Below are 27,280 nucleotides of genomic sequence, written 5' to 3'. Positions count from 1 at the left end.
TTCTGTCCTTTGTGTCCCAGAGTGTCACATTTGTGGATTCAGCCAACCACAGATCAAAAACGGTATTTTCCATCCAAGGTTGGGAATCTGCAGGTGCAGAGAGCCAAGTGTATACATTGTTGTGTACCATTTTATATAAAGGACTTGATCTTTCTCCGATTTTGGTATTGCGGGGGTGGGAGTTGGGGACTATGTTCTGGACCAATCCTCTGTGGATATTGAGGGAGGGCTTGTTAAGTTTTGGGGGAGTTAAAAGTTACATGTGGATTTTTGACTGTGCCCGGGGTCAGTGTCCCTAACCCCCACATTGGTCCAGGGTTCACTGTACTTAAAACTATAAAGAAGCAGGAAAAAATGTTTTGAGTCTGCTTCTTAAAGTAAGCATTAATAAGATTTGGAATATTTTCTTAAAAGCTCTTAACTCTTGTTCTTTAGTTGAAATCATGTTGTTTTCATATATTGTATGTATTTTTTATGATCCATAAGCATTTCCCCAAGTCATTAAGAACTTCTGATTTAAGGACTATGTAATATTTCAGTATATGGATGTACCGTAGTTGACTGCATTGGAGCTTTAGGTAGCTTCTAAAATATTTACTTTCTGGTTAGAAATTATTTGTTAGTACTTCAAAGATATTGTAGGTAATAAGTGGCTATATAAACGTCCTATGTGAAGCACTGAAAGCTGTCTTTTATTTTTCCCTTTCAGGTTTTACTGTGTTTTTCAAATGGAAATCATTATGATATTGTCTATCCCATAAAGTATAAAGAGAGCTCTGCTATGTGTCAGTGTAAGTATCACCCATGTGTTTGTATAGGAAATGATATTCCTAAGCTACCCAGTCTTAATACAAACAAGTCAGGGCAAATATACTCTTGTACAAAAAGATATTTCTGAGAACCTTAGGTTACCAAAAATATTAATACTATAATAAATAGGGAAAAAAGAGCTAGTAGCTTTCGTTTGACTTGTAAATACAAAGTTATTTCTTTCCTGCAGTCATTAAGTATAGTAATAAGGATTTGTATGTGTTTTTAAAGCTGGTAGTGTATATAGCTTGAAAGCTTACATGACCGAGCAAATCAGACACTTGATTGTATTTAGCTCTAGAGCAGGGGTTGTCAACCTTGGCACTTGGGCCAGATAATTCTTTGTTGTGAGAGAGGGCTGTCCTGTTTGTTGCAGGGTATTAAGTAGTATCCCTGCCATCTACACAGTAGATGCCGGTAGATTGCTCTCCCATTGTGACAACCAAAAATGTCACCAGATTTTGCCATATATTCCTTGGGAGGATAAAATGCTTCCTACCAGTAGTTCCTTCCTTTATCTCTTATCTGTTCTGACAAAGTGCACATCATTCCTACACAGCAGTAGTTGGGCATATGACAGCTTTCTCCCCTGTAGTTAAGCTAGTGGTGACCAGTAAAGAGAATGTGTCATGCAAGATTTTTAAAATTGATCTCTTGAGGTATGAAAGTCTAGCTGTCTAAATCCTGGGCTGTTTCCACCTCTCCCAGCTGGTCAAAATCTGGACATTTCAGCTTTAGGAAGGATAGCTCATGGAGCCTACCTTCCTATACTTCTCAGTGTCTGTGGTTTCGATGATATCAGGGGTATAGAAGTAAGATGATCTGTGAGAAGGAGGTCTCTTCGGGAACTCATTTCGAGGGTGGGCATCCATTGTTGATGAATTCTTAGTGTCCTTGTTTTCATAAAGATTACTGTAGTAAAACCAAATGAGAGTTCTAAATTCTATATGTAAGTGTTTTTTAATATTTGGTCATATATATTTCCATGTGGTTTTTTTTTTTCATTTTTTTTTTTCGTTTTGTTTTTAAAGCAAAACAATTGTGTATGCTTCTTTAGTGGTTGCAGAGAATACATTTTACAAGTTTCTTTTTAGTCCCTTATGAACAGTTATCTTCTTTCTAGTAGTGTTACTGTTTTCCATCCAAACCTCTTAAAGTTGGGCAGATTGTATAGCATCTATAATTCTCGCGTTCCTGGAATTGTATAATTCCATCCGTACAATTAGAATAATTACATTACTGTGTGCTGGGATTAAATATGAAGGTATGTAAAGGCTTAACACAGTATAGAGTATAGTAATTGTTCAATATGCATGTTTAGCTTTTATTATCATCACACTTGTTTTGCAATTGTGATACCTTTTTGTGTTATTGTTAGTTTTTAAAATTGCAATATCTTATGAAATTTCAAACTAATTAACTGTACAGACACAAATTTTGGCTGCTCTCTAGGTAAATTTCTGATTGAATTGTGTTGTTGACCATGAGATGTTGCAGATGTCTAGTTAGGATTTTAGAAGCCTGGGCAATAGACACTCACAATTTTATATTAGAACATAAAATTAGTTAATGTATAATGTTGTATCTCTCTCGTTAATTGCAGCTCTCCTTTATGAATTGCTGTATGAGAAGGTCTTTAAAACTGATGTTAGTAAAATCTTGATGGGACTAGACACCTCTGAAGTAGCTGATGAAAACAACAGTGAAATATCAGATTCAGAGGATGACAGTTGCAAGTAAGAATGAATTAAGTTCTAAAATATCATTATAGTGCCATACAAAGAAACGGTTCAGTAAATGTTGCTGCATGGTGTTGCCTGACGCATTGCAGTATTATGATATTCCTAAAATAGTGAAATGTGCAGAAGTTTCTTTTTCCCTGCCACTAATTTTACCTAATCTCTATTATGGGACTGTTTCTTTTGAAAATTGATGTTTTGGGTTGATAAGAATCTATTTGTATGTAATCTAGATGTTGAATACATGTAGAATAAATTTGGTCCAACCTATATGTGTGTATATTAGAAAATTTTAAGGTTAACCTGTCAATTGTTTACATATCCAGGGATGAAAAAGAGGCCATTTGGATTTACTTGACTTTATTTTATTGTTTTCTTTCTTAGATAATGCCACCTCTTTTTCTTTTTAGATAAAAATCCCAAGTTGGGGTATAAATGTGAACAGCCTCTGTTTAGGTTGTGAATAGCACTTAACTTTGATTCTCTGAGGCTTATTTTCTTTTTCCACACAGGACATATAGGGTAGTGGTTGAAAGCTTGGGCTCTGGACAGACATCTAAACCTGGTTTCAGTCCTGGCTTCCTGCCAACCTACTAGACTTGGGGCAAGTTACTGTATTTTGTCATGTATAAATAATGTGCACTTTTGGCCCAAATTTGTGAGGGAGAAATAAGGTTGTGCATTATACGTGGGTAGTACTAATTCTGTATCTATATAAATGTTCTTAATTCTTTTATTTATGCTTATGAGTCAAAAGTGTAACTCTAGAAATCAGTAACAATATCTGTATGCAAAATAATATCCTGGAATACAACAATCGGTTTTGTTGAACTTATGACAAACTTGCAATGACGAAGAATTCTTCACCTTCTGTGATGCGTAAATATTGTAAATTTGTTACTGGTACATAAAATTTCTTGTACCTTGTACCTGTTCTTATGTTTTGTAATTATTTGTTACATAAAATTTCTTGTACCATAATGTTAAAAAATAAATGCAAGAATTCCTTAACAATACAAAAAGCAAGTACCAAATATAAACAAACAAAAGTTTGAATTAAAAAATTAAAATGAAAGATTTTTTTACCTGAACGTTTGGGCCAAAAATGTGGGTGCTCATTATATACGGGAGCACATTATACACGGCAAAATATGGTACTTAAATTCACTGAGAAGCCTCATTTCTGCTGCTAAAAGATGAGGATATATTAGTATTTCCTCAAAGGAGAGAATTTATAAGAATTAAATGAAATAGCATTTAAAGTGGAGTCTATTTCTTAGTGTGTCCAACATATATTAGTTTTTATCAACAATTAAGAAGTTTGTATTTTATAAGAACCGACTCTTTTCATTCCCAGTGAAGCTAAATGTATATTACTCCTCTTGCATCTTAAATAGGGAAGTATCCTATTTGGTTACATACTGTGAAACTAGAGAAAGAAATGTAGTTAAGCCTTAGGATATCAAATCTTTATGAAATACTTAAATTTCCTTTTATCTGTAGTTCTAGTCATTTGCTGAATTAAATTTTTCTGATCCTGATTGAAAATTTGATTGACTACCATGTCTTTGTATGAAAGAAATGAATCATTTAGATTAGAATCTGGGTCTGCTTTTGTAAATATAATGCTAGAAAAGACTAACTTTGCATTGATAGAAGTTCTGCTCCATGGTTTTCTCCAGGCACCTGTCTGATTAATACATGTCATTAAGCATAGAGGAAAGTTAACCAGGGAAGGTATGCTCCTTGTGCTGCTGTTTTTTTTTATACTGTACTTTTGTAGCTCTTGGAACATGGAAGCCTTTCTGGTTAACTTTTTGTTGTATTATTAAAATTTCTTTTGATTTGTGTCACGTCTGGCTTAGAGTGCACAAGCCTTCAATTATGAAACACTGCTACGTAGTTATGGCAAAATAGGTAATGAGGAAGGACCAAGGATGTCATGTACTCTTGTGCCTGGATTCTTTTTGCATTCATATTGGTCAGTTCTGAAGTACTAGAAATTATGGGTGTGTTTTTAGTGTAGACTGTATATACTTGGGGACTCTTAAAGATTACTGAGTTTAAGGGTGTAGACTTGGAAATTGTCCTGAAAACTAGAGATTGATTTAATGACGAATTGTAGGACAGGGAGCCTCTCATCACATATCCCATTAGACTTGCGATCACTCTATTGCAGCCTTGCCAGCCCCTTGGCCACCCCAGGGTCTTTGTACTTGCTGTTTGTCCTTTCTGCCTGGAATACTAAATAGCCAGCCATAAGCTTTGCTGTCTCACCACCTTTAATTCTTTATTCAAAAAGACATCTCACGTCGTTTCCTCATTCCACTTTTTATTATTTGAGCCTATAACTCAGCACTATCATTTTTTCCTACCCACCCCCGCATAGCACTTACCAGCATTTAACATACTGATTACTTAGTTTGCATCTACTCTTACTAGAATGTACATCTTGTTATAGTGGAATATTTTTTTTAATGGAGCCTCACCTATGTATTAAAAAGGGAAATTTTTTACATTGAATATTTTATAAACTCTGTCCACCCAAATTTCTTTTTTAAAGTTTATTGGGGTGACAATTGTTAGTAAAGTTACATAGATTTCAGATGTACAATTCTGTAATACATCATCTATAAATCCCATTGTGTGTTCATCACCCAGAGTCAGTTCTCCTTCCATCACCATATATTTGTTACCAAATTTCAATCTAAATACGTTTTTTTGATTGAGCCAGTAAGAATTACTGATAAAAGTCTTTGACTTATCTCCCTCCCTCCTTCTCTCTCCTCTCCTTTCTCTTTTTCTGACACACACACACACACACACACACACACACACACACCCCACCCCCCCCGTCCCCCCCTCCCCATACACACTTTACTTAAAACTTGCATGAGCTCATTGGAATATAGCTTTGACTTTTGGAATATAATTGACTTTTGAGATTTTTATATGAGGTTTGACTAAGTTAATTGCCTGCAAACACATTTTGTACTCCTAATTATAGTTACATGTCTTCCTTTGTAGGAGTAAAGCTACCACTGCTAATGCTGTGAATGGATTTAAGACCTCGTCAAGTGATCAGGTATTTTTTTTCTGTTAACAATATAAGAGCTTATGAAATTGTAATCTTAATTTTTTCCCTCTTTTCTGGTACATTTTCAGTAGTCAGGAGCATCTACTAGTAAGAAATTTTTCAGCAACTTTAATTTTTGAAGTTTTGTTTTAATTTTATTCTTACATATCTCAAACAAAAATGGTTTGCAAGCATTTCTGTGTTGATTGGACTTCCTGACTTTGTTTGTTTAGCACCTGAAAAACAATGGGAAATCCTCAAGCCTTCCTTTGTCTAGAAAGGTTCTTAAGTCACTCAATCCAGCAGTCTATAGAAATGTGGAATATGAAATTTGGCTGAAGTCTAAACAAGGTGAGTTTAAAAATCTGCATCTTCCATAAATTTGCTTTGTGGCATTGAAAATAATTAAATCAACCTGATATTATACTGATAATTGTTTACAGCTCAACAGAAGCATGATTATTCCATTGCTGCTGGCTTACAATATGAAGTTGGAGATAAATGCCAAGTAAGTGATTATATAGAAGAAAAGATTTTACTTGAAATCTTGTTCTAACAGGAACCAAGAAAACAGATCAAGTTTGAATGTGTTGTTAATTTGGGATTTCAGAATATATTTATAATACATACATTATAATAGTCACAAATATGTGGCATCTTAATCTGTTTAAATACATTACCAAAATTGTATGTATCTAAATTTATCACATGATCTTTAAAAAACAATTCAGTCTTTGATATTATTTGCTTCAAAGAAGTAATAACTTTAGATTTTAAGACAAAGTTTTGTTACAGTTGGCAAATAATTTACTGAAATTGAATCAAGCTTGACATTATAGGTCAGTATGTTTTGTTTATAAAAGTCATCCTGAAAGATGATACATTTATAATCTTTTCTGTTGAACAAGGAGTTTTACCATTTACTTTGAATAAACTATAGCTATGGATTTAAGTAGTTCCTTAATAAAGGGAAATGTTGGATTAGATCAGTGTTTCTTGGAGTGATTTTGCACCCTGCTCCCCCTCCATTTAGCAATGTCTGCAGACATTTTTTTCTTGTCTGCAAGAAAGGTAGCAGAGACCAGGGATGCTGCCAAACATCTTACACTGCACAGGACCTCCCCGTCCCCCAACAAAGAATTATCCAAAGTGTCAACAGTGCCAATGCTAGAGAAACTGGATAAGATAATTTCCAACGTCCCTTTTCTGTCCTTTGTTTATTTAAAAAAAAAAAAAAAAAAGCTATTTCCCAAACAAAAACAACCCACATACACAAAAATGTTATTTGGAAGATAATTTTCATCAAAAAGTGTTACCTTTTAAAACCTAGTTTAAAAAAGCCACTGACAAACATTTCTTCTTGACATGTGGGGGAAATGCTCATTTCCTTTGTGATAAAGTGGTTTATGTTTTAAGTATCTGATTGACCAGGATTATATCTGGGCACTTTTAAGAGCTTAATCGTGTTCTGATTCTGGGGTATTTGAAAAAGGAAGAAGAGGATATGATTCACTCATGTTCTTCTTTACGGGATTATCAGAAACACGCTCCCATTACAGAACAGAATTGTGGGATCTTTTACTACGGTGCTTTGGAAAACATGGAAGACGACAAAAGAGTAGAACCAGGAGGGTTTAGGGCTCCCGCTGCCTCGCTACCTCCTTAGCAGAGAAGAGAAGATTGCTTATCTTACGCTGCATCATTTAAGTTGTGTTTCTTGTTATTTCAAATCAAGCATATTTCCTTTGAGGTTGCAGTTGCTTTTGGTAAAGTAGATGCTGTTGATAAAGTAGATGGTAAAGCAGATACTTGTTTTAATTTTTTCCTTTTTAGAGTATTTTGTTTCTATTTCTACTACTTAACAATTACACTTGGATAAAATTTAATTGAAATTTTACTATGGAAACTGCTAGGACTCAAAGGTGACTTGCTTACTGAAGGAAGCATGTAAGATGTAGTTTAAACTTTTGATAAGTAATGTCAAAAAAATCTTTTTTCTTATTAAACTGTTGAAAAGAGGAAGGTGAAGTGTGTCCCGATGAGATTGATGAAGAATGAAACCTCAGCTGAGGACTTTCACTAATAATAAAAGTAGGAGGTTACTCAAAGCAGTGCTTCCTGCAGTGTTCCTAGTGATCCTATGCAGTGATGTGCAGGTGCCCTGTTTTGACTAGAAAGAAACCTAAGGGGTTACTCTTGTGTCACAATTTACTATTGGGAAATACCAGTTGTATGTTAGAGAACAGATAATGGATCTGTTTTTAGGGAGAAGATGGGTCACAGTTACCCACTTTAAATATTGGAAAAGCGAGAAGATAATATCGTAATAATAATTGATTTCGTATTCTTTATATATATCATACCTCCCTCATCCCATCTCCAGAGTCCTATGACTTTGGTACTATTATTAGCCCCATTTTGCATGTGAAGACACTGAAGTATGAGATGTAACTTGCCCAAGGTCAAATTGCTGGTAAGTAGAAAAGCCAGGCCTGGAATCCTGATGTGTATGGTGCCACAGCCCTGAGTTCAGAAACAGGACACGCTGCCTCTCTTGTTTGGAGCTTTAGTAGATTGTGCTCCTACTTGAACTGTTTAGAAAAACAATTTAGAACAATTTTGGAAGGGTAAACAAAAAGTGTTTTAGGTTAGAGGTACATGAGTCTGGGAAGTCAGAGAGACATATTATACACTCTTTTCAATTTAGTTTGTGTTTAACAATATACATTTCGTTTTCTCTTTCATTGAAAACAAAATAAAATTTAAAAAGTGATCATTCGTGCAAGGAAGCAGGTGACTGATCTTTCTGGAATTGTTCAACAGGTTAGGTTGGATCACAATGGGAAATTTTCTAATGCAGACTTTCAAGGGGTTCACTCTGTGAACGGACCAGTTTTGGGTGAAGAACTTGGAAAGAAGTATGTACTGCTTTTCATCTAAAACACTTACTGTCTTTTCCATTACCCTAATGTAATCACGAGAATTTCTAAATGGCCCCATTTATTTGCAAATGCAATTAAAGGTGTTGCCTATGTGTAGAAAATATATTTATTTAGGTCTTTTTAAAGAACAGTTTGAATTCAAATTCAGTGTCTTGCATGATGACATATTTTAAATAAAAATACTAGTTTTGTTGCTTACTGTTTAAAATGTGCCATTCTTTACAAAGGCATTTTGGGAAATTAACTGTTGTTAACTGTAAAGTAGAAGCTTTGGAGGGCAGGAACCATAATCATTTCTAGTATTCAGTACTGCATTCCATGGAGTTAATTTTCAGTAAATGTCAAATGGAGTAAAATTTTATGCTTAACTTTCTGTTACACAGTGTTACTTTAGAGCACCTTTTGTTTCAGTTGCTGCTGCCTTTCTTAGAGGCACCTAAACTTTACTATGGAAAATTTCAATCATACGCAAAAATAAGGAGGATAGTACAGTGAACCCCAATGTACCCATCACCCTAGTTCAGCAATTAACATTTGGTAGTTTTTTTCTAATCTGTTCTCCCTAACCCCTTTTTTAAAAATGGAAATGAAATTGGAATGTCTCAAAAAATCTCAGACATCACACCATTTCTCATACACACATAGATGCTTTTATGTGTCTCTAACACAGTAAGGACTCCTTTCCCCAACCTTAACTACAGTACCACCACCACATCTAACAGGATAGCAACCATTCCTTCTTTATCTGATCTTTTGCTTTGACTGTATTAAGGCGGTTTAGTCTTTTTTTTTAGGTTAGAAAATATGCTTTTGATTTATGTCATCTTATTTGATTAGAATTATATCTGGATTGCTAAATGCTTTGTTTTTACTTTAATTTGTTTTTAATACAAGCATTAAAACTGGAAATTATTATATAAGTTGCAAATAAAATATTTATGCAGAATTCTTTAATAGATACCCTTATGAGGAATACTTCAAATATTACAAGGTTTTTTCTTTCTTTTGAAGACAGTTACCGAAGAACCTCAAACCACCTCCCTCAGAAAGCTGGAACACAGTGTCAGGGAAGAAGATGAAAAAAACTTCCCTTTCTGGACAAAATTTCCATTCTGGTAGGAGCACATCAAGTTATTCTTTCTTTGGGAGAGGGATGATAGTACATGGGGTTGTTTATAATAAGAAAATTATGAGGTATTTTTGGCTTCTTGTCACAGACGTGGATTACAGAGGGCCAAAGAATTCAAACAAGCCAGTAAAAGCCCCATCAGCACTACCTCCTCGACTCCAGCACCCTTCGGGAGTAAGACAGCATGCATACTCTAGTCATTCTGCAGGGTCACAGTCTCAGAAACCCACCAGCGAGCACAAAAATCTTAGGACACCCTCACAGACCATAAGGTAAACTTTCTGAATATAGGAGACAGAAATTAAGTGAGGGGCATTTCTTTTATTTGCCGCGTTACATGCTTTTGAGTAGTTATAACTTTTTGTTAATATACTTGTCTACAGCATATTAAACGTATTGTTGGTAAACTACTATGTGAGGATTTCCGCCTTTATAATTCTCTTTAAAAACATCAAAATAATGTTGTAGGGCAAGACATCTTTATTTTTGAATAATTTTTTTCAAATGATTTGGTAGATCTTATCCTAGCCAAATCTTATTTCTGGCACTTAATAGTTTTCTGGTAGCCTGTAACATTAAATACTGGATTCCAAATTGCATTCTAATATGCTCGCTTCGGCAGCACACATACCAAATTGCATTCCAAATTCCTTGGAGGACCTCTCCCAACAAACAGAATTCTTTGGATGTTTCCCTTTATATAGGAAGTTAAGTCAACCAAGATGGGTGGTTTACTTTGTACTGGTAAGTTTGGATTGTTTGTGGTAATGTGTCTTAAATGGGGTGCCTGTTTTAGGTTTATGTAATCACAAATATCAGCATTCTGACTGAATATCCAAAGACAGATGAGTTTCAGGGTCATAAATTTCTGTGCTGTGGATTTTGTTTTTTCCCTAATCTGCCCTTCTGTGTAGTTTATAACCCTTCGGAGGTGCTTTATTTGAGAGTGTATCTTAAGTGCAGGCTGTCCTTTTCATGTAAACTCGGCCATATTTCCTGTGGGCGCTGGAGCCATCCTGGGTTACTGTGACCAGTGCATTCCCTATCCAAGCTCCCTCTCCCCAACTGTCTCAACAGCTGTGGCATCATCAGCTTATGTGCTTGCCAAGCTCTAGTCTTTAGTTCCTTTATTTCTGGCATTTGGGCATTCCCCCTTTCTTGGGAATGTACTTAACATTTTGTCATTAATGATAGTTTATGTAACATCTTCAAGACAGTTGTAGGTTCTTAGTCTGACGTGTTACCAGTACTTTGTTTCCTTTGCTTGGCGTAGCAAGGTACAACAAACTGGGTGGCCTAAAACAACAGACAGTTCTTCTCTCATAGTTCTGGTGGTAGAAGTCTGAAATCAAGTTGTCAGTAGAGCCATGCTTTCTCTGAAGACTCCAGGGGTGGTGGCAGGCATCTTAACCAGTGCAGGCAAAGTACCTAAGAGGTCTGACTTATTTTGAATATTAACTTTGGAAACCTAAAAATTTGAAGTAAACATAGGAAAGTCATAGGCAGAAATGAGATTTAAAAAAAAAAAAATTCTCATTTTTTTAACAGACTAGGAAAGGAGCATTATTTTCCCTTGAACACAAGGATACTTACTCTTCAGTGTCTTAAAGATTAAAAAAGGGGCAGCTGGGTGGCTCAGCTGGATAGAGCGCGAGCTCTGAACAGCAGGGTTGCTGGTTCGATTCCCCCATGGGCCAGTGAGCTGCGCCCTCCACAGCTAGACTGAAGGACAACGACTTGGAGCTCATGGGCCTGGAAAAACACAGTTCCCTAACGTTCCCCAATTAAAAAAATAAACAAATAAAAGATAAATTATGTAAAAGATCCATGTTATTTGTTAAAAAAAAGATTAAAAAATAAAATACACATAGACTACTGAATGGGTAATTTAAATATACTTTTGTTTACCACAAACTGAATTTATATCCAGTGTGTTTCTGGTGTTGTATCCAGTTTCCCAGGAATTGTTAGAATGATCTGGCAGGTGTGAAATGTCTTTGTCTCATTAGGATCCTTTTTTCTTTTATGTGTTAGCTATATATTACTTGGTATATCAAAACACTTTGGCAGAAAGTAATGGCTAATACATGACATGAATCTTTAGAAAATTTTTGACATTGTGACTGATTACACAGGAACCTAGTTATAGTTGCAGTTAGTATGCCTTCTTCTTTGTGGATATGAGAGTGGATTTTACTAGTATAAAAACAAATTTAGGGACTGCTGCAGACCAGATACTTAAAGTAAGATTTAAAAAAGACCTAGTCAGAGTTTAGAATTTTATAGTCAACAGGCCACTTGATTTAAGTCCATTAGAGTTTATCTTGACTTTCTAATATTTATCACATCAGTGTTGAATTCTTCTAGTTATAAAAGAACTGTAATGTTGGGCATGAGACCTTCATGACTTCACACTTTTCGTTTCTTCTTCACTGATTTCATTTTTTCCTTTGGAGAAAATAAAATATAGAAACCAAACAGGATTGCCCTATGTGGTTTCATTAAGCAAGTGTTGAAAATGATAGTAAAGTAATATTGCTGAATGTCTCTCCAGCTAGGTGCAAATAGGAAGGATTTGATTCCTTCTGCTGGGTGAGGATAAGATGGATGTTTTTGAGCAATAGGCCACAGTGATGTTCTGTAACTTTCCAGACACTCATGGTATTTGCTGAGTCTTCCACCACTGGGGTTTGAGGACTGGTCTAAAATTATGAGGCTCCAGATTTGCTCCCCTGCTTTTTTTTCCAGTATCAATGGGGTTGGCATCTGCCCTGTTGGAATTAGGTTGTGATTTTAAGTTGGACTGTCTGAGGGCATTAAGTGACTAATCTTTACTTTGAGAGTAAATCAGATGGTATTTCTGTGATCTTCCCACTCTTTAGGGTGATTCTGTCTCTTCCTATTGTGACAACGTATTTTTTCTGTAGGTTTTGGATTTTCATTTGCCACTGTTGTGGAACTGTTAGACATGGTAGAAATAGTACTCGTATCGCTTGTACTAGTTACAAGCCATATAAAAGCATCAGGGTTATATTAATAGGCTATTAAACTCTATTCATGCATTTTTTGTCATCCTTTAACAAAATTATATTGAGATGATAGTAGTCTTATCTGTGCATCTAATATTTAGCCTGGCACATTTTAATTTTTCTTTTCAGCTTTCCATCTCCCTTGGTGGTGTCATCAAAAATCAGGATAGTCCTGGTGTCTCCTTTGATCATTGCCCTTTACTTAGAACAGAAAGTAAGAATGCTTTTAAGACCTAAACTAATAACTCTCTTTCTCTTGAAAGGGAATTCTTATGAAACTGTTAGAATATGGAGTAAAATAAATACAGTGCTTACATTTCTGCTCTGATGAAAAGTAAAAAAAGACCCATTATTTCTGTATCACTTGGAAGTGAGTTGTATTTTTCTTTTCTTGTTTTTCACCTAGGTATTGTAAGTTTATCTTCTTGACTCTGTAATGTAGGGTGATGCTATAGGAGCTTCCCATTTGCTGAACATTTGTTGATCAGGTTTCCAGTAGTTCTGTAATGTCACAGTGGAGCTAAATTAGTCAAATTTGTATTGCAAAACAGATTATTTTATTTTAGGTACTCAATACATTTATCTTCTTTTTTATGACAAGAATGTTTTATTTGACAGAAAACCTGATCGTGAGAGAGCTGAGGATTTTGATCACACGAGTCGAGAACCTAACTATTTTGGCTTCTCCCCAGAAGAGCGCAGAGAGAAGCAAGCTATAGAAGAATCTCGTTTACTCTATGAGATTCAAAACAGAGATGAACACGCTTTTCCAGCCCTTTCTGTATGTATAAAAGGAAATTATTGTTTGGAAATCTCTACTTAATATACAGTTGATCCTTGAACAGGGGTTTGAATTGTATGGGTCCACTTATAGTAGATTTTTAAAAATAAATACAGTTGGCCCTCTGCATCCCACCACCCCCTCTGGTTTTGCTTCTGTGGATACAATGAAATGTGGAATCTGTGGATGTGAAGGGTCGACTGTACGCTCTACGCTGTTTATGTAAGGGACGTGAGCATTCACAGGTGTTGGTATCTGGGGGGGTCCTGGTACCAATCCCCTGTGGATACTGAGGGATGAATAGTTCAGTTTGTGCAGATTTTCGACTGTGTAGGAGGGGGTTCACATCCCTAACCCTCATGTTCAAGAGTCAGCTGTAGTATTTATATTAAACCACAGTTTCTAATGGTAGACTAATAATTTTTAAACTGAAGGGTACCTTAATGATCATGTAATTCCCCCTCCTTTTCACATTTTTCATGAGGAGGGTGAGTTCTAAAGATATTACTAGCTTGTGGCAGGGGTGAGGCAAGCAAATTGGTTAGCTCATTTCTAGTTTAGTATTTTCTTTTGAACTAAAACATGTTTATTTTGCTAGCCAAAGTAATATGCAGTAGAGGCTCACAGTTCACTTACTAAGCCACAGGTATAAAGTCAAGAGAGTCTTTTCAGTGTTCCATATTAAACACACCAGAACCTGGTGACATGATGTGTACAGTGAGAGCTGTTGTTCAGAGTGTTTGCTCTCGGAGATGGTGGTACCTGTGTTCCATGTGTAAAATGCTGGGCTGCAGTGGATGCTTCTCTGATGAAAGAAATGTTCTCTACTTTTCGGTTTCTTAATTCTTTTGCGGGAGTCACAAGGGAAAACTGTTCTCATGTAGAGTGAAGTAAATGCCAGGTGAAGAGGGTTCATTGGCAGCCTAGGTGAAGTGTCAAGTCAGTTTCAGGCCCTGTACCTATGGGCTCTTTTTCTCAACAGTGGATGAAACGAAATGAAATATTACAGGAGGCTACCCAGTACACGTGTAAAACTAATGCCCCCCACACACAATTCTCTGTCTACTGGCCTCAAATCATTTAGAGGTGTGAGATGCTCCCTTTAAAACAGTTCCTCTGGAATAATAGGTCAGTCTGGCACAGGTTTTGGGGCTTAGGAATTACTGGGAAAAGTGCCCACATCCATGTGTGAATTAGGCATGGTCTGTATGCTAAGTATATTTATGTGATATGTTATTTTCCCATAACTTTTAGATAAAAAAACTACAAGTCATTTAAGTCTGTACTAGTAGCATTTTGTCCTTTTTCAGTTAGTGAATGGTATGAATACAACTACTGTAATGTGGGAATAGAGTGTGAAATTTTTTGATTGTTAAAATGGAGTCTTCTTACTCATTTTTAGACTGGGCAGTTTGAATCCTGTCTTGGACTTGGTGGTTATTCAGGTTTGTCTTCTAGAAAACGTCTGCCACAGAGGGCTGAGATCCTCTTCTCAGCGTTTACTCATAGTGCCAGAGGAGTAAAGGACCCTCTGATAATTTAGCTTAAAAACCTGATTTATTCCAGTCCCTTTGTTACACCGATTAGAAGGTTGGATCTCAGGCAGAGCTTACATGAATTGCTGACAGTAGCATTTCAGTGATAACAATCCTAGTGGCACTGTATCTACTATTTACACTTAGGTATCTTTCCCCACAAAGGATTGTGACTTTACAATGGCTGCTTTTGAAGTCTGTATGAAATGAAGGGTGCTGTTCTTTGTGCAAAGAATGTAAATTGTAAGGTGAAGTTTTGGTTAGGGTGACTTCTTGAAATGGAGATACGAAGAAGTCTTATAGTAATTTAAGCCAAAGGTCTGATTGACTAATACTTTGGTTTAATATAATTAAATATGACTCTTAGGTCCTATTTTTTGAAGTTTTGGAAGTATACAGGTTTATGAATTTTGAGATTTTTTTAGACGTATAAAGACTAAGATTAATTACTTTAGTTCATATATGTGGGTAAATCTTTAACACAAAGTATTGGGTTTTGTTTATTTGAAGAGCTCATCAGTCAGTCAGTCAGCTTCTCAGAGTAGCAACCCATGCGTCCAGAGAAAGCCATCACATGTAAGTGATAGAAAAGGAAGCAGGCGGAGAATGGATGCCGAAGAACGAAAAGATAAAGGTATGTTATTTCATCATTCAAAAGCAGATGCCAGAAATATGTGTCTAGTTTAAAGTTATACATTGCAAAGAGAGAACCCGTTTAAAATCGGTAAGCAATTTGATGTCACATCACACTGTGGCAGAGAAACTGACTCTAAAGTTCACGGTAAATGTTATTCTGAAGACTATTTTTCGCTGACTGAACATGATTCATATGGTACTTTTGGTTTTCTGTCTTCCTATTTTGTTCTTCACATCTGACTTGTGGCTGATGCTGTCTTTTTTATCTTGATCTGTTTCAGACTCTATCCATGGACATGCTCACTTGGATAAAAAACCTGAGCCAAGCACATTGGAGGTAAATGTCTTAAATACTAATTGCATCTTTTCTTTTTCCTTAAAATTGTGATAATATAGCAGGAAGAAGTAGAAGAAGAAGATGAGGACTTCATTTGTAACAGGGAGGTAGAAAAAGTAGAGAAAAATGATAGTGCTTGAAGAGAATTCACTCACAGATTGTAACCGTTTCTTCAAGGGTACATTATGATGACTTATCTGAATTGGTGGAAAGTAGCTTTTACTCTCCATTACCCTACAGTAGATTGAGATTTTTTTTTTTCAAACTTTTTAAAAAATTTAGTTTAAGTGTGTTTTTCCAGGACCCATCAGCTCCAAGTCAAGTAGTTGTTTCAATCTAGTTGTGGAGGGCGCAGCTCACAGTGGCCCATGTGGGACTCGAACTGGCAGCCTTGTTGTAAGAGCACCGTGCTCTAACCAACTGAGCTAACTGGCCGCCCCTAGATAGATTTTTAAAGGAAGAGTGTGTTGTTTGAAACAATGCCCCCAATAAAAACATCCCAGTACTTGAGATGTGATAAAGTTGTGTAGGCAGTTACCTATTTGTTGAGGACCAGACATAATAAGAAACAAAACACCTCATCTGTGAGAGGGTACAGTCAGGTGCAGGTTGGAGGAATTGTGAAGGCAACCATGATGATCCTAGAATGTGGGTCTTTGAAATAACAAAATTATTTTTTATTTTTGCTTTTAAAGAATATTAGTGATGATAAATGTGCAAGAGTTTCATCACCATCAAAGTCAAAGAAATTAGAGTGCCCACCTCCAGCAGAACAAGTAAGTACATTGTTGCATCTGACACTGAAGGCTCCATTCTCAGGATTTCTCAGCTCTGTATGTGATCATTTAAAAACAAAACATCTACCTAGGAAATAGAATATATTTTGGATACAATTACGATTTTTCTTTTATAATTCTGTTGTGGTTAGTCTACAATATTCTCAGTTTTTATTTTTTTAATAAATTTTATTGGGGAATATTGGGGAACAGTGTGTTTTCTCCAGGACCCATCAGCTCCAAGTCGTTGTCCTTCAATCTAGTTGTGGCCATTTTAACTCTTTAGTTGTGGGCGGGTGCTGCCCACCATCCCATGTGGGAATCGAACCGGTAACCGTTGTTCAGAGCTTGTGCTCTAACCAACTAAGCCATCCGGCTGCCCCAAATGTTCTCAGTTTTTATTGAATGTTGTTTTATAATCACCATTTTTTGGACATAGAAGTCATTCTTCTGAATTGTTTCATAGAAGGGTGGGGATATAATGATTAGACTGTAATGACAAGTCTATAATCATTTTTAAATGAGAGAAATACACATTTAAAAAGCAATGTCATCAATTTACAAATCTAATGGTGAAGGAACCTGAGATCTAACAGACATTTTGGTTCTTGATTTAATACAGGAGTAGGAAAAGTTCTTCGTCCTTGCCTTTCAGTCAGCATGTCAGTTAAATAGCATATAATTTTGTGGCATGTCGTTGTGTGAGGAGCTCTTCTAAGTAACTCATGAATTTCAAGGGGATTTCAATGATTTTGCTTCCTTGCCTTAAAAGTATTGTGTTCAAATTGCTTTAGGATTTGTTTCTGTCTCTACCAGCGACTTTTACAAGTTTTGACAGGCAGTCCCTGGTTAGGATCAAATTTGTGTAGAATTTTTTGCTACTGTTTTTTTTTTTTAAATCTCTTTAATTTCTAAGACCAGAAAGCTCATTTATATACTGTGTTTCCCTGAAAATAAGACCTAACCGGACCATCAGCTCTAATGTGTCTTTTGGAGCAAATATTAATATAAGACCCGGTCTTATTTTACTATAATATAAGACCGGGTCTTATATAATATAATGTACTATAAGACTGGGTCATATGTAATATAATGTAGTATAACATAAGACTGAGTCTTATAGTAAAATAAGACCGGGTCTTATATTTTTGCTCCAAAAGACACATTAGAGCTGATGGTCCGGATAGGTCTTATGTTCAGGGAAACACAGTAGATATTGCAGTTGTATAAAAGATAGACAACTCAAGGTACATTTGGTGGTTAAAACTAACGTTAAGCAAAATGAACTCTTTTTCTACTCTCTCTTCTTGCAGAAGCCAGCAGAGCATGTGTCTTTGTCAAGTCCAGCTCCCCTTCTAGTTTCTCCAGAGGTACATCTAACTCCTGTGGTGCCTTCTTTACCAGCCACTGTGCCCGCCTGGCCAAGTGAACCTACAACTTTTGGACCAACAGGTGACATAAGAATTTTAAAAACCTAGTGAACCATCCAACAAAAGCCTTCTAAATCAGAGACTAAATAAATTCTCGAGTGAGACCTTTACCTCAGAGTAGGGCTGGGTGTGTGGGCCTCACAGAGCTTTTTGTGACCAACGCTTTGCTGTGTTTCTAGTGTGGAGTACCGTGTTCATTTGGTATTCATGGCAGATATGCCCTTTACGTCTCAGGTACAAGATGTTTGAACTGGTTGGTTGTCTCCACTGCTTGCTTTGGTTGCTCAGCACTGATGCCACAGTTTGCATCCCGTATGGGCCAGCTCTTTCTGGCCCCGTATTAAACCCTTTGCCAGGCTCTGTGTTTACATGTTTGTAAGAGCTACTGTTAGAAGACATTGACGCAAAGCTTGTTTCCTGGGCTCATTTCCTCCTTTGTGTCCAGGAGGGTTCTTGGTTGATATAAAAAGCACTTTTTTAGATTGCTTTTTACCAGCTTTTTCAATTGTGCAGCATTCTTTACTTCTTAGCTTAAGGTAAACATATTTGTAGAGGAGAGAATTATTTTCTTTTTTTTATATTTTTTTTATTCCTTTCCCTCTTTTTTGTAGGTGTCCCTGCGCAAATCCCCGTTTTGTCAGTGACACAGACTCTGACCACTGGACCTGATTCTGCTGTGTCCCAAGCTCATTTAACACCCTCTCCAGTTCCTGTGTCAATACAGGCAGTTAACCAGCCTTTGATGCCTTTGCCTCAGACACTGAGCCTTTACCAAGACCCACTCTATCCTGGGTTTCCTTACAATGAAAAGGGAGATCGAGCCATTGCACCACCGTATTCACTGTGTCACACTGGGGAGGACCTGCCTAAAGGTGAGATTCTTCTCCAAGTCCAAATTGAGTTTATTTGTCAAATACTGATACAAGTTCTACTTACTGAGAAATGAAGTAGAGGTCAAGGTAATGTTGCCGAGTAAGCCAAAGGACTTACGTGGGAAGGACAGCAGAGGTTTGGCTATTAGTCATTCACTCTCCTGTTTCAGCTTGTGTTTGATTGGATTATGTTTTTTGTATGTTTGGTGATTACCCGTGTCATGTTTTTCAAAAGCAACCTAAAACCATTTTGAATTCTTAATAATGTTAATAACCAGAGAACTAAACATTTACTGAGTTTTCTCATCGCTGTTCATTACTTCATCCATGAAACTAGAGAATGAATATAATAAACAACATTCATAGTACTTCGTGCAACAGTATATATATATCTAAAAAATTTTTTTAAAAAATTGTCCCTTTGTCTTTTAAATGAATTTTAGTTGCAAGATGTCCTATTTGTAGAAAATCTGAAAGTAATGCAGTGATTCTCTCTGTGCTCTTTGCCTGGATTTTTGTGGATAATTCTGTTTTATTAGTCAGTGGTCTGATGTTTGAGTCTGTGGGTAACTGGCTTAATGCCAAGTGAATACCTTGGCTGATTGCCGATTAATCTTACGTTATTAATGAGTTAGATTTGTGTTGATTTTACTCTTATCCCCTAACATTTTGATTTCATAATTTTTTAAACACCACAGAGAAGTTGAAAAAGAAATACAGTGAACACCTGAGTTTCATTCACACAGATTTAATAGAAATCAGATAAAAATCTCAACTTAGCCATTTTGGGACTTAGATGTTAGCACAGACAAAATATTGAACCTGGAATTACCCTATAGTAACAGCACCTAGTTTTGGTTATACTACAGTTTTTATCTGTGTTTTATATTATAGACTAGAGAGTATTGCAGTAGGCAAGATTGTCTTTAGAACTCTGTTGTTTGAGGATAATGAAGAAAAGTTTTTTGAATGTATTTATCATTTTAGTGATTATTATGTTCTTTATTTTCAGATAAGAACATTCTTCGATTCTTCTTTAATCTTGGTGTAAAGGTATTTACGTTTAATCATTTTAAAGTTAACACTTTCAAATTATTTCTCGTTAAATGATCTTAACTCTTATCCTGTCAGTCATAACCTGAGGTTTACTAAACCTTATTATTTTAAGGACTGCATTTTCAGTACTGTATAGTTTCTTTCTTTTTGGTGATGATTGAGGCTCCAGTTTTTGCTTAATTTTCCTTTTATTTGGCAGTGATTTAACCCTGTGAGTATATTCAGGAAATAACCCTGTCCCAGGTAGCCTAGTGGAAATGACCTCACTGAGGAATTAAGTGAATCATCTGAGTTTGAAGTTCTGCTCCATCACTTTTTAGGTGTAGAGCCCTCATTTGTGGAATGGGGATAGCATTTTCCACTTACCTCGGTGTTGAAAAGATCAAAGGAAATCACATGTGAAAGCTCTCCTTTGGAAGGTGGTGTGGTCACTAGTAGAGCAGAGGTGTCCTTTGGAAAGTGGTCAGCCAAGAGCTAGCTCGTCTGAGAAAAAGGCTGGAGAACTCTGTCCTATCAGTGCTGTGCTGTCTCCTGGCTTGGATTCGTTTCTGTGAATCCTAGACTGTTAACATAGAAAATGAAGTGCCCTTCTGTAGCCTACTGACAGTTCATAAAGGAGACTTGATTAATTGCACCATTCGCTGCATTCCATTGCCTAATTTTGTGTTTATCTAGTTAATGTTGGCTTTAGGTAAATTAGCCAGTTAGCTGATAAACTGTGTGTGTGTGTGTGTGTGTGTGTGTGTGTGTGTGTGTGTGAGAGAGAGAGAGAGAGAGAGAGAGAGAGAGAGACCCTTTGCAGGGGAGGGGTTTGGAGGGCTTCATTTTCAGTTTTACCCTTCTCTGCCTGGGAACCTAACTTGAATCCTTGTGGAGTGCTCTGGGGGCCCCTAGAACTATGGAGTCCTAATTAACATTGGGGGTCATCTACTCCTGTCAGCATTTTTCTGGTAGAATAGGCCCAGACCAGTTTTCTGGTAAGCATGGGGTCACTCAGTGAACTAGTGGTAAAGCCAGGACATGAGTGCAGGTCAAGCTCAACAGCCGGCGATTTGAGATAGTCGAAGATGGAGGCTCAAGTGCTTGCTGGTCTTTGTTTTTGATACTTGGTATCACCCATATTATTTCTGTGTAGTTGTAGCTAAAGGATGGAATTAATCGTCACGCTAATTGGGTGGGTTCATTATATTGTTGCTTATCAACCTTTATATAAGACTTTGGTTTGGTTTCAGGATAGGACTAGGAATGGAGTTTCAGTGCAGTGGCTTAATTTTGTACTTTCTTTTCATGTTGAGTGTCACAGTAATCTAGAACTTGGACTGCACATTATATGGTCTTTGCAGGCATGAGAAACTTACCTTGAACCCTCTCTAAACTTTGTTTTGCCCCTTTTTGTCTCTTTTAGGCATATAGTTGTCCTATGTGGGCCCCACATTCTTACCTGTACCCTCTGCACCAGGCCTACCTGGCAGCCTGCAGGATGTACCCAAAGGTCCCTATCCCTGTGTATCCTCAAAATCCTTGGTTCCAAGAAGCTCCTCCTCCTCAGAATGAAAGTGATTGTACCTGTCCCGATGCGCACTTTCCTATGCAGACTGAGGCCACTGTGAATGGTCACATGCCACAAGCAGAGATTGGACCGCCGGCATTTTCTTCACCTCTGGTTATTCCTCCATCTCAGGTGTCTGAAAGCCATGGACAGTTGTCTTATCAGGCTGATCTGGAATCTGAAAACTCTGGGCAGCTTCTTCATGCTGAATATGAAGAGTCACTGAGTGGCAAGAATATGTTCCCACAACCATCCTTTGGACCTAATCCATTCTTAGGCCCAGTTCCCATTGCACCTCCTTTCTTTCCGCATGTTTGGTATGGGTACCCTTTTCAGGGATTCGTAGAAAATCCAGTAATGAGGCAGAATATTGTTGTGCCCTCTGATGAGAAAAGAGAATTGGATGTACCACTGGATAATGTGGAACTGGCTAAAGAAAGTAGTTCAGTTTCAGCACTAGGTGAGTTTCACGAGGTCAAATGTGAAGACACACATTCTCTTCCTGAAGCAAGTGTGAGGAGGCATGAAGGCCGGGCAGAGCAGTCTTCCCAGACAGCTCAGGCAGACCCGGCACTGGCTTCCCTCCCTCCAGTAGCAGAGGGAGAGGCTCATCTTCCGACTCAGATCCTAAACAGGGAGAGAGAAACTGTGCCTGTTGAACTCGAGCTTAAAAGGACCATTCCAAGTCTGAAAGAGAAACCAGAAAAAGCGCAAGATCCTAAGACTGCTGCTGATGTGGTCAGTGGGGCCAATTCTGTGGACAGCAGACTGCAAAGACCAAAAGAAGAGAGTTCAGAAGATGAAAACGAAGTGTCTAATATTCTGAGAAGTGGTAGATCCAAGCAGTTCTATAATCAGATGTATGGAGGCAGGAAGTACAAAAGCGATTGGGGCTATTCTGGTCGAGGGGGCGGATATCAACATGCAAGAGGTGAGGAGTCCTGGAAAGGGCAGCCAAGCAGAAGCCGAGATGAAGGTTATCAGTACCATCGGAGTGTCAGGGGGCGGCCGTACAGGGGGGACAGGCGGAGAGCAGGCATGGGAGATGGCCACCGGGGACAGCATACTTGATGGTTGTTGCTGCAGTGTATTAGAGCAGAAACCCTTTCTTAGGCGGAATGTTTCCGAAGGCTTTAAAAAAAATACATTAAAATGAAAACCCAAATTGGAACTCTTTCCTCCCCTCCCCCTTTATCCTCACTCCAATTCTGGACAAGAGATTTTGGATATGGTTTAAGGGGGCAGGTGAATTCTTTAGTGTTGCCATTATTCTTTGTTCAATATTTATCGGGTGACTGCTCCCATAAAAAGTAGAAAATAAGTTTGTTAAAGTATTTTTATAAACAGCTTAATATAATACATAGATTTAGCGTTTGGTTTTTTTCCTTATCTAAATTTAATTTCAAATGTTGGAAATGTGTGCTTTATAGTGTTTACTAAAGTGACAAGAAAATGTACCATTTGACACACTATAGATTCAAAAACATAACATTGCACCAAATAGAAATGTATATTTTATTATGCAATGCCTTAGTCATAAACTGGGCTCCAACAGTTCTTAGCCTAAAACACTGTTGTCTTTTGAAATGCTTCCAACCCAAAGGCCTTTCATCTCAATATCTGTCAAACTTGAACAATGTCTTCTCTTTAATATTACACATGAGACAGCCTATTAACCTGTGTCTTAGAAATGTTGTATATAGTACTTTTAATATTAATAGGGTATATTTTTGAATTTTGGTATTTGTTGAACGTGAGATCGCATACAACAGATGTTTAAGAAATAATAGGAAATCTAATGAAATGGCTGTTTCCACCAAGGATTCTTAGCACTGGTGTAAATATCATGGTGCCTACTCGAAAGAAATGTAGATGCTATGCATTTTGAAAATAATCTGCATCTATTAAAACTGCAGAAATTTTTTAATGCCACTTTAACACTAATGCACTGACAGATTTAAATATTTTGTGAGAAGAAAAGTTAAAAATTTTTAGCTTGACAAGTTTCTAGAGTTACTGTGTTTTTTTTTCTTCTTTTTGCACCATTGTTTATATGTATCACTTTACATTCGCATGTTCAATTTGTCACGGCTGGAACTATTGTACAAAAAAAGGATGATTGTGACTTCTAGTTCTTTTCTAGAGGATGCTGCTAGAAAATGGTTTTGCTTTGCATTTTATAGCTGTTACCCCTTGCGTATATGTCTCTTGATCATGCTCCCTCCCTTCCAGTCTTTGCAGTATTCACTAGAAGTTAGTTCCTTTTGCATGTTGCACTCTGTTTTCATTTGGAGATTTGATTCTCTGAATTAACACAGTATTCATTCATGTGTGTTACACTTTATAAATGACTGTAGTTTGTATTTCTTATTTGTACATACTAATGTGAAAATCTACCCTTTTTTATGTTCTTTTGATCAGGAAGTTTGAGTGCTATGCAAATAAAGTAGTAGTTTCTCTTTGCATGCCATGTATAACTAGCCAAAAATAGATTTTTTTTGTTTGAAGCAAATTACTTTAAAAGCAAATACAATTCACTTGAATTTGACAAACTGAAGCAGATGAGTTTTCTGGGTTTTCTGATAACCTACAGGAATGTTTGGATGCCAGCTAGGCTCAGTGAATCTCCAGTGTACTGTAATAATGGTTATTTACCTCTTTGTGTTTTTTTAATTAATGTCTGTGTAACTGCTGATTTGAGTAGTGATTAGCATTTAGATGTTTTGTAACAGGATTTTTAGAGAGCACTTTGAAAGATAGTATTTTATGATGGTGCTAGGTAAAAATTTTAAAGACTGGGATGGTTGTGTGGAAAAGAAAAAAATTCTTGAGAGAACCTGTTAAATTTCTGTTGTTACCTTCTAAGCTTGAACAATTGGAGAAGATACTGCTTTTAAGCCATTTTTTTCTTAGTTACCATCAACAGTTGTTATAGAATGAGATTAGAAGGTCCTTCACTTTCAGCTCATGCTTTTTTTTATGTAGTTTTAGCTCACCTGACAATTTTTATGAAAATCACATTTAGATACAACGACCAGATTTAAAAGTTCAGTAAGTTTAATCTCAGGAGTCCAAAAGAAATAGCTGTTTCCAGTGTCTTGTTTTATGGACTAGGATTTCATCTTCTTAGTTTCTTCTGGAAATGTTTAAAAATTGAATAGGAAAGAATACTGTTCATTTCTTCACTGTCAGTCTGTCTTACCTCAGTTGAGTAACAATACTCTCTAGTTCCTGAAGGAAATACTGATTTGCTTCCTGTTTCCTATATTTTACCTCCATGACATGATGAAAGAGAACATTACAGATGGTACTTTAGTTGGTAACTTCTGGAATAAAAGAACTCTGACTTTTGGTAATGAGTTTTTAAATTATCAGTTTTTGCATGAAGGTCAGTTTTTTTTCTTTAGTTTTGTTTTAAATGTATTAGTTCAGGGGATTTTGCCTTATGCTGAGGTCGAACTAGGGCCAAGCAAGCTTTTGTCCTTCATTTTAACTGAGTCATGGTTTGTTGACCTGAGATATAATGTTTCTATAAGAAAAATGCTTGGAAGTGAGAATCATTTATATTTTGAGTTAGAAATTATGGAACTTCATTGTGTTGTGATCATACATGTTTTGAAGAACAAATGTTTAGAATGACCAAAGCTCACCTGTTCTGTTTGTTAGTTGCTTTTGCTAAACTTGATTTTTGTCCCTTTCCTTTTAGTATTGTGTCTATTTGTCCTCTCAGATAAATCTTTGGCTCCTGCTCCATGTACTTGTTGGCAGCAGGATGCTAGCATCTGTGTAGTCCTCACCTGTTTCCTGTCTCCCGTACGTTCATTTTCATGGCTGACCTAAGCTCACACCCTGCCTTGACCTGGCAGCAGTAGGTTTTCCCAACCCACAGTGCTGATATAGCTTATTTGATGCAAACTATATATATTCTTGTATTGTGTTTCCTTTGTGACTCAAGGTTGAATTAAAATGCCTGTGAACTGCAAACTTGCTTATGATTGACTTGGTGCAATAAAGTTTCTTTCTAACCATTTCTGGTTTAGAAAACATTCAGCCATCCTAGAAACTGGCAATATTTATTTATGCCTCATTTATTTTACCTTCAGTTTTAGGTGGGGAAACCTTAGTCTTTCACTTATGGGTACTAAGCAAGGTCCATTTCAGTGTGGCTCAGTAGAATGCATATTTGGCTACACTATTTCTGTTTACTGTATTTTGCTTCCAATTTAATGTCTAAATGCTATTGTTTTTGTTTAAAATCTTAATGGCTCAGTTCCAGTATGTCAGTTTCAAAGAACTAAGGTTTTACTATGAGTTTTAGCCATTTACTCTCCCATGAATTGGGATTTCCCACTAACTGGGTTTTTTTTTTCCCCCTGAAATACTAAGTTTTAGAAAATCCTAGAAGCGGGGTGGGTGCATGTCTTAATGCTGGGAAACAGCACCTTTAGAGTTGATTTTACTTGAATGGATTGAAAATTGCATTGTTACAGAGCTAGAGAAAAATTTAAGTATGAAAAATAATAGCCTTACACTGAGTACAAATAATACTTAAAAGCATGTGAAGATGTGATCATTCGTGATGTTACTTGTAAAAAAAAGTATATATACATATCTTTTGAAGTGTTGAAAGGAAAATAGTACTTTATATTCTTTATCATATCACTTTTTGTAAGTGTTGACTATATTCCTGTTTATTTTTCTATGTTCTGTTTTGTAGCCTTAAGAAGTGTTTCAAACATACCTGAATGTATAAGAGTAAATGCCCTACATGGTGTGATGCTGCATTATATATAAAACTGTGTGCATATATTAAATTTTGTCTCTTTATTCTGCTTGTGATTTTTTGGTTCCAGGGTAAACCAAGTACTATAGCATATAGATCTTAAAAGAAATTTAGTAAACTTCTAAAAATAAGAGATGGTTTCCATGGTTTTTATCTAGTCAGAAGGTAACTCTAGTATGTGCAACTAAAAACCACATGGGATATAAACTATGGGGTAGGTACTGTTGTTTTCCCTGCTTTATATATATATAATAAAACCGACAGGCCAAGTAATTTGACTAAGGTCATGCAGCTAATAAGTAATAGACTTTGGAATTGAACCTAGCTGAGTGGTTTTAAAGTTCTGCCATTTTTTTAAGCAGTCATTAAATGAAATAGGAATGTAGAATATCTAAAGAATAATTTAAAGAGTAGATGGCCATTTTATTTTTTTAAAGTTAGTATGCAATATTTGTCTTCTGAAGAAAGATAAATAGTGTGTAAGGTTTTTTTTTTGAAAATAAAAGTAAACCCAAGTTTCTTAAGGCTGTATTTCATTAAATCAAGTCACCTAAGAATATTACTAGTCAGTACTTGATTAACCTATTAATATGGACTTTGTCTTAGAATGGCTTCCCCAGAAAGCAGAGCCTGAAACAAGGGCTTCTTCATTCAGTACAAGGGTTAGATAGAAAGGTGATTTAGGAACAGGAGTAGCAAGCTGGGAAGAAGGATAACAAGTTGTTAGAGTACGGTTGATTGCTGTATCACAGAACCTTGGGGGGGATGAGAGGGAGAAAGAAAGAATGTGGGAAGGAAGC

The 27,280-nt window shown here is 36.5% G+C and overlaps 1 protein-coding gene across 1 annotated transcript in view; it reads left to right on the top strand.

The window, feature by feature from the left end:
- The window catches only part of OTUD4 (OTU deubiquitinase 4), a 41,492-nt gene extending 18,634 nt beyond the window's left edge, over window positions 1-22,858 (top strand). Inside the window, exons 6-21 of the mRNA XM_033134479.1 lie at window positions 710-791; window positions 2,414-2,546; window positions 5,577-5,634; window positions 5,859-5,976; window positions 6,069-6,133; window positions 8,449-8,543; window positions 9,579-9,682; window positions 9,785-9,968; window positions 13,344-13,506; window positions 15,552-15,675; window positions 15,959-16,014; window positions 16,710-16,790; window positions 18,104-18,242; window positions 18,832-19,092; window positions 20,105-20,145; window positions 21,554-22,858. Of these exons, the coding sequence (XP_032990370.1) occupies window positions 710-791; window positions 2,414-2,546; window positions 5,577-5,634; window positions 5,859-5,976; window positions 6,069-6,133; window positions 8,449-8,543; window positions 9,579-9,682; window positions 9,785-9,968; window positions 13,344-13,506; window positions 15,552-15,675; window positions 15,959-16,014; window positions 16,710-16,790; window positions 18,104-18,242; window positions 18,832-19,092; window positions 20,105-20,145; window positions 21,554-22,768 (2,919 nt within the window). The 3' untranslated portion in view covers window positions 22,769-22,858. The remainder of the gene's footprint in view (window positions 1-709; window positions 792-2,413; window positions 2,547-5,576; window positions 5,635-5,858; window positions 5,977-6,068; window positions 6,134-8,448; window positions 8,544-9,578; window positions 9,683-9,784; window positions 9,969-13,343; window positions 13,507-15,551; window positions 15,676-15,958; window positions 16,015-16,709; window positions 16,791-18,103; window positions 18,243-18,831; window positions 19,093-20,104; window positions 20,146-21,553) is intronic.
- The last annotated feature ends 4,422 nt before the right edge of the window (window positions 22,859-27,280 follow it).

The sequence above is a fragment of the Rhinolophus ferrumequinum genome, chromosome 18 (genome assembly GCF_004115265.2).
Source record: "Rhinolophus ferrumequinum isolate MPI-CBG mRhiFer1 chromosome 18, mRhiFer1_v1.p, whole genome shotgun sequence".
NCBI classification, from domain to species: domain Eukaryota; kingdom Metazoa; phylum Chordata; class Mammalia; order Chiroptera; family Rhinolophidae; genus Rhinolophus; species Rhinolophus ferrumequinum.
The sequence above is the reverse complement of the archived record's forward strand: the minus strand, read 5'-3'. Positions and strand labels throughout refer to the sequence as shown.